Below are 12,148 nucleotides of genomic sequence, written 5' to 3'. Positions count from 1 at the left end.
ACTCAAACTGGAGCTGTCATTGACGGTGATTCATGCCCCCCACCCCCCAACCCCCAATTCGTAAATAAGGACCGTCCTAAACCATAATCATTATCGTTAAATGCATGAATTGTTCAAATTTTAACTGCAACAGATATGATATAGAAAATCACCAACTTTCCTACATTAAATTTGACCTACGTCATTGAAGTTGAACAGTAAGAAAAAATAGTATTCTCAAGTAACTAATTAACAACTAATTAGTTTCAGCATGGTAACTGCTACTTATATTTCTGATCTACTGAAAGTAAAGGTAACGAGACTAATGGGTAGCTATCAGATTTCAGCCAAACCATAAAGTGTTTCAATATATCTACTGTGAAACAAATAATATGAACAAATAGATCGATTCAACACAATAACACATGTTTTCCTTTCAAATTATAACTTGACTTCTAACTAGGTGTTCATTATTTAGTCATTTTAAATCTATTGAAGAAGTATGTAAATGTTTGTTCTAAGTTCTTCCTATTGTTTATTTTCTATTCGCCTAAACCGGATTTAAAATATTTAGATATTTAATATATTCAGTAAGACATTAAATTTATTATCTATAAATATCTAATATATTCAGTGAAACATTTTGAAAAATATGTTGAGCATAACTAACATTTTTGTGCGTAAAATTTCATTAACTTTGGAAGCAGTCCAGGAATATTTAGGTAAAGTAAATTTTTAATTTTCATTGCTTTATGCGAAACTCAAAAAGCGAACACTTTTGGATTAATAACTTAATATAAATCTAATACTGTCATCTTTTTTTAGCTGGGTGATAAAAATGATAAATGTTTTTATAAGTTTATTTATTTTAAAATTTGGATAATCAAAAATATTTGTATTTGTTTATATATTACGATAGAATGGTACTGAGTTTAGAGCGGGCCGTTAGTCTGATAGACTTGCGCAGGACTCAGAGGCGGGTAGCGGCACTGATGCTGAATGATAAACATGTGGAATTACAGAAATACCCAGTAAGAAAAGCTTAACTCTTTTTACCAGTATAATCAAACTAGAATTTGTTCATGTGTTTTCTTCATAAAAAGCTCAATTTGCCCTATATGTTTTACAGACAAGCATTTTATTATGTTAATTACATTTTACAATCTTTTACCATTGATGTATATAATATAATGTTGAGATTTGATTTCATTCTAACAGTCTTGTAAAATTGATGTACGCTGAACAAAACAGCTAACCCGCCATTTTGCAATTTAAATTACTGCATACACTTGAAATTATGCATACATTTAGATCAGTATTGAGCTATTATTTTAAATTTAACACAATTTTTCCAAAATATCGAATAACACAAAGATATAACTTTATTCATTTTACTACCACGCGACATTTTTGTTTTTAAAAAATCGCAAAACTACAAATAAAAGTTGTGTAGATACCTTTTATAAGAATACAGAGGTGCAGATTTGATTTTTCTGGAAAAGATATATCGCAATTACCAGATGGTCTTTTCTGGTAGGGCAGGACTTCAACGTTTTTGTTGTTGTTGTTGTTGTTGTTGTTGGGTTTTTTTGGGGGGGTTTTCTTTGTTGTTGCTGTCTTTTTGTTGTTTTGTTTTGTTTTTTGTTGTTGTTGTTTTTTTAGGGGGGAGTGTTTTTGGTCCTTTTCTTCTCTAATAAGTTTATTAATTCTATACATTTTAGTGGATTTTGTGACTTTCCAAGAATAGGTCGAAGTCGTAAAATGAGTAAATTTGTATGATGGAATAGCTCGATTTTGTTGAAATTTAAAAAACATTATCAAGCACATATTGTTCTGAGGGCACGCAAACTTTAAAAAAGAAATGATTTCATGAATCTTCAAGATAATAAAAATATCAAATAGCGGGTAAATTGTTTTATTTTGTATATATAATACTGCACGGAATATTTTATTTTCTATGATGATATTGAGATATAATAAAATAGAAAAAGCAGAAACTCCTTTAAGCTGGTTGTCGTTAGGCTATTATCCAAACAGCATGTTTGTGTGAAAAATGTTTGTCTGCATGTTAATGAGAAACTTTATTGTCTAGTAAAGATATATGTAAACATTTTGTTCTTTCAGTTGCGAAAACGTACTTTACCACAAAGAGTTTGCTACGTTTGCAGCCGAATTGATCCGAATGGGTTATTTCGTAATCCAGATGACCATCTATATAGGAAAGGGTTTTTCAACTCATGTGACCATTTGCACAACGCTCCACATACAGTAATTGTGCATGATGAACACACGAAACAAGATAGTTACGGCGAAGATTCACTTACCGAACTTGCAAAAAAACGTACAGAAAAAATAAGTGTCACTATACGTAGAGGGTCGAAGTCGACAAAGCTTCCTTCATCAATGAAACAAGAGGAAATATATGAATCAGATATTAGCAAAATTACTTACGAGCATCGTTCACCAGGAGACAATTTGTTAGTGAGAGAAGTATCTGATTCTTCAGGCAGGAAATTTAGTTTGCCACCTATTGTCCCGAAGAGAAGCAGTCGCCTGAGCGATAGATCTTCAAGACAAACAGTCACCTATTCAAAAATTATGAGGACGCCGTCAACCGTATTGTCAAGAAAATCTCCGTTTCTCTCTGAAACACTGCCTGTCGGAAGTGAGACAGAAACAGTTTCAATCGGAGAACGCATTACAGTTATACCGACGGGCTTCGACAGAACAAGTGCAATATCAGGGCTCTCAACATTTTCTGAAGGTACAACTCCATCTAAATCAACCAATGATCTTGATTCCAAGTTCGCGTCTGAGGAGGGCAAGTCATTACCCATTAGACATTCAGTTACTACAAGGACGAGTCAACGTTCAATTAATACGCCCATTGTTGATAAAAATTCAGTAACTACATTTCCTAGTAAACAGACACATACAACAAAGAGTAAAAAGACTCTATCTACTTCTGAATCCTCCACACTTATTGATATGTTTCTCAACCAATCAGATGACTTACAAGATGGCTATCGTCCAGCGCCACCTGTCAAAGAGGAAGTGATGATAGGTGAAAACCGGGAACCAGTTAGTCGACCTAAAGCAGGGCACCAGCGTGAACGAATTTTACAAGGAAGGCATCAAGTGACGTCAAAACAAAGTGGTTCAACCAAAGTATCGGAATCAGGTAGACTAGAACATTCTTTTCGTTACAGTCTAGACATACAAAAACCCAAACTAGAAATGTACTGATAATCTTTAAAATTGTAATCCTTTAAATCAAACTGATAAATTGCAAGTCAAAAGACCAAAAAAGCCGTATAGTAGCACTGATTTTCATTTATTTGCTGCCTGCTTTATCACACATATCTGCTTATGCTTCGCTTATAAAATACTAGCTAGAAGGTATACACCAGAGAAATACATATAAGTTAAACATATACAGTTAAACACTTTCCTAGGAAACCAATCTTTATTCTATTTAAAAAACAACTTTACTTCGGTAGCAAAATTACAGATAACAGAAACTGAAATTAAGACTAATTAACAAAGTCAATCAAACAAACCTCCTCCCCGTTAATGAACAAACATCCACCTTTATCTGAATTCATATCTAATTATTGTAAATAAATAACGTAAAAGACTTAGATTACTGGAAGCGAAAACAGAACGATGAACGAAGGCTGATCCAGAAGTAGTTTATTTTGTTCCTTGCATATTTATTCATCATCAATTTATAAAAGAAATTAATATGAAGAGATTAATTCAATTATAATTACAAGGGTGAATTTTTTTCTAGGGTTGTTTCATTTAAAATAATAGAACATCAAAGTTCACCAGTAAAGACATTTGAAAGCACGCAAAAATAGCACTTCTTTCTTTAATAAAAAAAAAGAAACGTCCAAAAACTTTCATAACTGACAACAAAACAACACCTAATCATATAAGTTACATCTTTCAGCATTGAATCGTGAAATTCATATAAGCACCCTGGCAGGCTAAAGTTTGCTCTGTAGCGCTAATACAGTCTATATGTGGATCCGTTGGAAGCATATTTCTAATGCAACCACGCAAAATAATAACAGACTCGGTTTGACTGAGTCTGTTCATGAGTGGTTAGAGTGGAAAGAGCAACATCCCTCGCGCCCCCTAACACTGTCTTCAGCGGAATTCTATTACATAGATATTAAATGGACTACATGACCCCAAAGGACAAGAAATTATAACAACACCGAATCCAAGTATTGGCAGACTTTTTACGGCCGCCACACTGCACTTAAAGATTGCTATTGTAATAGTTAATAAAATCTATATGAAGATCCTTTGGACCATGCAAGCAAGCAAGATAATAGCAGACTCGGTTAAGGCTTAGGCTTGATATTGGAATCTATGTTGTTTTACGTTTTGATGGCTCCAGTGATGCTGCTTCTGGATCAACCCTCGTAAATGAAAGTGCTTTGCAATTATTCAAACAGATACCGTCAGTTCAAATAACAAAATGGTCCAAAGTCAAAGACAAGTGTTTTCGTCCCATCTCTCTATGCTATTCTCATTGAGAAGGAATGAATCGAAACTTTTTTTAATCACCCTTCATAAACTCGATCTTTACAGATATGGGAGATCCGTGGAAACAAATCTAAGTAACCACAGCGATTTAAAAAAAAAATTATAAATATATGCCTATAAGTACTGTCTAACATTCATTAATACCACAACATCTTCCAAATTGTTCCAAGGTTCTTGGAGCGTTTGGACATGATAGATTACACTGTCACATTGCTTAGTCACGAGTGCAATAAAGAACAATTGTTTAAATTACACAATCCAAAACAAACCTGCTCTTTTAACTCAATTATTTTGTGATTTGAATTACCTCCCTTGTTTCAGGCTATGGTTTGAATGATGATCTGCTCACGGATCTAGGGTCTGAGAATCCACAGACACAATCAGAGCACGACATGGAGAAAGAGATGGGCAAGACTCAAATAGGTAGCTTATCTGATAGCTGCTCTTCGAACGGTATTAGTGACGCATCCATTATTTTCTCCGAGCAAACTGCAGAATCGCGTTACCCGACAGAAAAGCATGAATTATGCCGATGCTCTACGGCGCAAAGAGAAAAAAGTTTTTCGCGAAATTTATGCAAAGCGTGCGGTAAAAAGTATCAGTTAGAAAGTAGCATGTGGAGAGATATGGGGTCACAGCAAATACATACACAAACCGGAACCGGAAACGATACTCGCGCTTCAAGTAGCACGCGCTGTTTGTCTACACGACAACAAATGCTCCAACACGAAGAAGCAAAAGTGAAAACTAGTGTAAGAAGTAAAACAACTACCGATGAAGACCGCTTAACAAGAATGTACATAAGAAGTAAAACCTCCATCGATGAAGAACACTTATCAGGAATGTATATAAGAAGTAAAACAACCACTGAAGATGATTATATGACTAGGATGCATATGCGAAGTAAACAGTCTCCTGATAAAGATTTCATGGGTAGAATAAATCTAAGAAGTAAGCAAACGATAGATGAGGACTACATGGATATGGATAACATTATATACGACGATGACGGTCGGTATTGGTCTAGTGGGGAAGAATCGCCCTCGCCGACACCCATGTATCGTCACCAGCATGCACATCCCTATCCATTAGTAAACCCAGATATACATAAAATTGTTTATATACAAGCCTTGCAAGCAGCACAAGCAAGAAATATAAAGGACATTGAAGATTTCGATGAAATGTTACGCCGTCCAAACGTTTTCTCTTATATACCTCTGCTACCAGATAAAAACCAAGAAGACGCGAAACATATTGGACTACGACCAGATGACTCGACAACCCCAAAGAAAGGTCAGCTTATGAAACATATTTTTGGGAACTTTCGGCCTGATGACTATTATAAGGGAAATAAAACTGAAGTTATCTTCGACTATACGTCGAATGATTCTAGTACGGAAAAACTGACTTCTGGTGAGACTCCAATACCGACAAATTAGTCTTCAGTATACATGTACATGTATTTGAAAATGTCAAGGATTTTAAATGAATTGTGGAAAAGGATGTAAACGAATGTGTTTAAGTACGAAATTGTCTACTCGTATATTTTTTTTATTACCACACAAAAAAGTAATTTTATCATTCTGCTATTAGATCTAGTTTTGCTCGATCATGTAAAAAAATGTTTTTAGAACGGTACTGAAATCAATAGTCATAATCCCATACATGTATATATACTTCCTTTCTTCTGTTCATGCATTGCCTAAATCAATTGTGTGACATCTTATTATTCGTTTTCTTTTTGCCATAGAATGTGGTTTTTGTCACTTGTAGGAACATGAAGAAACATTTCTAACTACCAGTTGATTTAGTGTGGTGTTTTACATCAGTTAAGGTAAGCATGTGCACATAATTAAAGCCCAAGTGCAAGATTGCCCTCCTAAACTTACACAATGTAATCAATATTAAATGTAAACAACACTACCCTATAAGTAGCAATGTTTTCTCTGTCATAATATCTGTAATTGTCGTCAACTTCTGTCCATTCTATTATGACGTTGAATAAATTGTTTGCAGAGACAATCCTAGAAATTACAAATACGTATTTTTTGAAAGTCTTGTTAATATATATCTTGTTCTTGTTGCTGTCGTTGTTGTTTCGTTTTTGGTGATGATTGTTATACCTGTGATTGCAAGGAACGACAACTCTTACCACAAGTGTGTGGTCGAGTCAAAATTGAGAAAATATTGACAACTAACACAAATATGATATGTTCAAATAAGTATAAATGAGCCGTGCCATGGAAAAACCAACATAGTGGCTTTGCGACCAGCATGGATCCAGACCAGCCTGCGCATCCGCGCAGTCTGGTCAGGATCCATGCTGTTCGCTAACAGTTTCTCCAATTCCAATAGGCTTTAAAAGCGAACAGCATGGAGCCTGACCAGACTGCGCGGATGCGCAGGCTGGTCTGGATCCATGCTGGTCGCACACCCACTATGTTGGTTTTCTCATGGCACGGCTCAAATGAATTACACCTACATCTTTTGCTTACCAGACTGGAGTTTTCTAATTGTTCTCACGGCTGCTCGAATTACATCCATCTTACATATAGTGGGTGTAAGATAACTCTCGCGCTGTAAGCGTTGTATAATGAACTGCATTTATGCAGTAGTTTCTTGTAGTGATTATTTTGTTTTTTACGTAAAACCGGAGAACAACCAAATACTAGTACCACGATTGTTCCACTATCACTCTTTAAGTATATTTCTCATTCAAAAAACGTATTTACGAAACAAATATAACATTGAAACAACATTCACATCTGCCTTATAATTGGATTTCTTGTCTATGGCACTGAAAGAGAAAGGTATTATGAGGAAGTGTATAATTGACTATATGTGTGCTATTATTTTTCGAGTATTGCATGCAAGAAAAAACATAACTGGTTGTATTTGCAGATTGAAATATCCTGGTATTAGGTAACTGATTACGCGATAGCTCGACAGAGCCTTATTACCGCCTAAATAGTTACCGTCGAGCAGTATATTATTCCTATCTGCACCTACAACCAGTGAAAAAAATCACTTAGTAGTTATCTTGTACAATGCAGGTAGCACATTGTTGTCAGGTGTTATATAGTTCATCACAGGATGTATAAGTAAAGGCAAAATCATTTTGCTTTCTAAGACAAGAGCTAAAGCCCTGCCTCCCGAAAGCGCAACCCACACATAGAGGAACACATGCACATACAAAGACAAAGCAAACACACGAGGATTAAACAAACAAATAAAGGAACACAGTGGGGCACCGCCTTTGAAGTGTCACTGGCAATACCACCGCGGGTGCTTAAATCGGTTTATGATGTGCGCCTAACCTCGCTCCTACCTCGATCCGCCTATTCCAAAGTCAGTGCACTGTAAATAACAGTAATATCGCCGCAAGGTGAATCCCTAACACACACAATGGCAACAAAACAAATGGCATGCAAAACACAAAAATGCCCTTGTAAAATTATATATAAAGCAAACCGTAAGAACCAAAAACGCATATACAGATAACTCAATGCTATTGCAGAAGACAGAGCATTAAGAGAAACACCCTTAAGGGCCTGACGAAACAGGCCGGAAGATAGATATATATCAAAATAGCTCAGGCCCGGTGGGGTCTAAAAACTGACTATCAAAGAGTCCTCCCCATGTCCTGTCAGACACAATCAAGCCTAATTCTTACAGAGGGAAGATTAATAAATCAGAAAGGTAACATTTCATTTTAGGTTGACTGTTCATCAATTTCATAGAAAAAAAAATATAATCATTTATTTTATTTTATGGTTTCCATCTAAAGTGTTTGAAATTTTGCTAACAATATTTCCCAATTATTTCATTTTGGTCATAGAGAGAATGGCACTGAAGCTATAGAAGAAAAAAAACGTTATCATTCATATACATAGCTGTTTAACAATGACAGAAAATGCGTTGCAATGGAAATATGAGCCCGCGACATAAACATTTTAAGCTAACGTACATACTAATAAAACTGTTCCACTACGCAAACTCCTACGGATAACAATGAAACCGAAATGCACTGAAAATTATTGTTAAATATCCGTATTTTTCTCTCTTCTTTCAATATAAAATACCTTTGGAGGGCCATGTACTTCAAACCTAGATAAAATTATACTTGAAGGGACAGAGGTAAAAGAAACTGAGATTTGTTGCAGTTAAAACATGAAATTACTCGAAATACAATAGATTAATTGCTACAGTTCAATTATTTTCACTCTATCCTAGTAACAAGGTATACCATAAACGGCGTTAAAAACCCAGAACAAATAAACAAACAAGGTATACTACCTCCTAAACGGGGAAAGAAATGGTGTTGTTATGTTAATTTTATCTGTAAGGATTTCTTTAATCATTTAAAGAAGTGGAAGCATTTTCAAAATTGGCTTAAAAATGAGAAAGTTACGAGCATTTAAAAATATTTGATCAAAATGTCGGCCATTTTGTTTCCGTGGCAACAAAACAAAATGATAGATTTATTAAATTTCTAGATGCATATTTAAACTGCATTTATGTATTCATGTAAAATATTTTCTCTACTGTTTCCAACTATAATTAAAGAAATTACCGTGTTTTACATCTTACATAGAGAAACATATGATATTAATTAATCTAATTAAAAGGGTTATTTCCTAAATAAAGAATTCAGCAGTGTGTAAATGACGTCATAAGAATACTAAAGTAGCGTCCTCCATGATCAGCCATTTTCTTAAATTTCAAACTGCCTTATCTTGTTCTTATAAAGTCCGATTTTAAAGATTATTTCAGCGTATGTAAAGCTTGAGGATGGCTTTAGTATTATATTAACCTTTCGTCAGGCACTTCTTAAATTTACTTTTAAAAACTGTCCTGTGTTATTTCTGCATTAATTACATCAAACATTCGGAATATAAAAACATGTATGAACCCACTTAAAAGCATGTAAAAGATAATTAATACGTTCTTTATAACAAAAATAGCTACATGTAATTTCATATTTTTATAGGATCGGAAATCACTCTTCTTACGTATATTTTAATTCGTACTATATCGTAATATATGAAACCGAACTGACCCAAAATTCATCAAATTATATTATTTTTCTGATAATTTATCGATTTAAAACACTTAAAATCCAATCAGAACATTTCTTTTTAAATACTTTTTATAAGAATCGTTAATATATTGCTAGAGGTAATTAAGCTTTCAAGCCAATATTTATTTATTGTCGGTAGATTTATTTAACGTTGCATATAATCCAACATACAACACGAATAACAAAGCTCTTGTGCGACAAACGAGGTATCCAGTAACAGATTATCACCTGTGCTTATTTCACCTCCTGGTACAACCCTTTCAATGCCGAGTGCAAAGCAAGGGAGCTACCAGTACAATTTTTCATCTCTTTGGTATGACGCGGCCGGTGAATCGAACCCCAGACCTCCCGCACTCAAAGCGGACACTCTACCAGTAGGCTATTGAGGTGTTCGGGTTTTTCTGATAAAATAACGTAACTAGAAATAAAGCTATGATCACCGGTATGCCTAAATAGCAGACACTTTTTTTTGCAAAAAACACTTTAAATAGCAAAAAAAGCTCAGCATTTGTTTATTTTTTAATTTATTTACATGGTTTTTTTTTTCATATCGTAAATAATGTTAATAAAGCCTACTATACGAAATTTTAGCTATGTATACCGAAAAATGATAAAATTATTAAATGTTTTCAAAGCGCACCATGTAAAAATCTTTTTCCGCTATTTTCGCCTATGAAGTTTAATAGCAAAAAAAGCTCGGCATTTGTTTATTTCTTAATTTATTGACATGATTGTTTTTTCATATCGTAAATAATGTTAATAAAGCCTACTATACGAAATTTTAGCTATATACACCGAAAAATGATGAAGTTATTAAATGTTTTCAAAACGCACCATGTAAAAATCTTTTTTCGCTATTTTCGCCTATGATGTTTAATAGCAAAAAAAGCTCGGCATTTGTTTATTTCTTAATTTATTGACATGATTGTTTTTTCATATCGTAAATAATGTTAATAAAGCCTACTATACGAAATTTTAGCTATATACACCGAAAAATGATGAAGTAATTAAATGTTTTCGAAACGCACCATGTAAAAATCTTTTTTCGCTATTCTCGCCTATGATGTTTAATAGCAATAATAGCTCTGCGTTCGTTTATTTTTTTAAATTATAGACATGGTTGTTTTTTCGTATCGTAAATAATGCTAATAAAGCCTAATATACGAAATTTTAGCTGTATACACCGAAAAATGATGAAGTTATTAAATGTTTTCAAAACGTGCCGTGAAATTTTATTTCGCCCATTAAGTTTAATAGCAATAATAAGCTCGGATTTCGTTATTCTTTGATTTATTGGCATGTTTTATTGTTTATATATATATATATATATATATATATATATATATATATATATATATATATATATATATATATCGTAAATAATGTTAATAGACTCATATATATATACGATACTTGACCAGCATCATGAAACAAAACTTTTTTTTTCTTTTTTTTGCCGCTGTGGTTACCTATAATGTAGAATAGCAAACAAAGCAAATGTTCCGTATATACATCAAAACATCGTACTAGATCATAAGTCGACGTATACTTTTGAGGATGAGACGGGGCGGTTCATTAATTACGATAATTTAAATTTAATTCAAATATTTTTGTTTTTTTTTGCCGCTGTGGTTACCTATAATGTAGAATAGCAAACAAAAAAAAAACAAAAATATTTGAATTAAATTGAAATTATCGTAATTAATGAACCGCCCCGTCTCATCCTCAAAAGTATACGTCGACTTATGATCTAGTACGATGTTTTGATGTATATACGGAACATTTGCAGACAGCGCACATAATATTTACGATTTGATATTGACCAGCGTATACATACAGTAATCTCATAACTATTTGATATAATTAATCATTGATTACATCATGCTATTTTTTATTAAATGCATCCATAATAAATTGAACTTTAACCAACTTGGTACTTGCATTTTGTTTCAGTAGTTATATACTATTGACGTCACGAACTAAAGTTTACTAACTGTGACTACATGACCTCAAAGAGGCATTGCAAAGAAAATAATACTACAGCAGCAAAAATCATCGTTTCCTTAATCTCTTTTTATCTTGAAAAAAGAAAGGACTGATAACATCAAGCCAAACCATAAAACACATGTGATGGTAATTAATATGCAAGATAAATATATCTGGCTGACCACTAACTGAGTATCCATTTTGCAGATGACTATTAATTATTGACATGCTGGAGTGCTAATATGTTTCCCTGGGAAATGAACATCCCCCTTTAATCACTTGTTTATTTAACGCACGTTTTACTTATGAGTGTCCTCGGAGCTTCAAAGTAGATAGTTTCTTATTACAAAATTACTCAAAAAGGAATTAAAATTAAAAGAGTAATAACAATTATGAATGTTCATATATAGTGCATTTTACTAATGTTCTCATCCTTCTTTTTGCTTTTGCATCAAAATGTCAAAATCAAAATTCTCTTGTTATGTGTGCAGTGAAAACTGCAAAACGGATTGTATTAAGTTTTGTGATTTAATTTTGTTATAA

The 12,148-nt window shown here is 33.5% G+C and overlaps 1 protein-coding gene across 3 annotated transcripts; it reads left to right on the top strand.

Annotated features, from left to right (window-relative positions):
• Positions 1-402: 402 nt before the first annotated feature.
• On the top strand, positions 403-6,355 carry LOC123540501 (uncharacterized). 3 transcript variants are annotated; one of them, XM_045325583.2, is made up of 4 exons: positions 403-479; positions 899-1,010; positions 2,104-3,160; positions 4,861-6,355. In XM_045325583.2, exons 2-4 carry the CDS (start codon positions 900-902, stop codon positions 5,976-5,978), a joined length of 2,286 nt encoding a protein of 761 aa, XP_045181518.2. In that variant the 5' UTR covers positions 403-479; position 899; the 3' UTR covers positions 5,979-6,355. The 3 variants fall into 3 exon arrangements, with proteins under 3 accessions (XP_045181518.2, XP_053382723.1, XP_045181516.2); XM_053526748.1 differs by having other exon boundaries at positions 468-569; XM_045325581.2 differs by lacking the exon at positions 403-479 and adding an exon at positions 490-701.
• Positions 6,356-12,148: the final 5,793 nt, after the last annotated feature.

Source organism: Mercenaria mercenaria, chromosome 16 (genome assembly GCF_021730395.1).
Source record: "Mercenaria mercenaria strain notata chromosome 16, MADL_Memer_1, whole genome shotgun sequence".
Classification (NCBI taxonomy): Eukaryota; Metazoa; Mollusca; class Bivalvia; order Venerida; family Veneridae; genus Mercenaria; species Mercenaria mercenaria.
The sequence above is the reverse complement of the archived record's forward strand: the minus strand, read 5'-3'. Positions and strand labels throughout refer to the sequence as shown.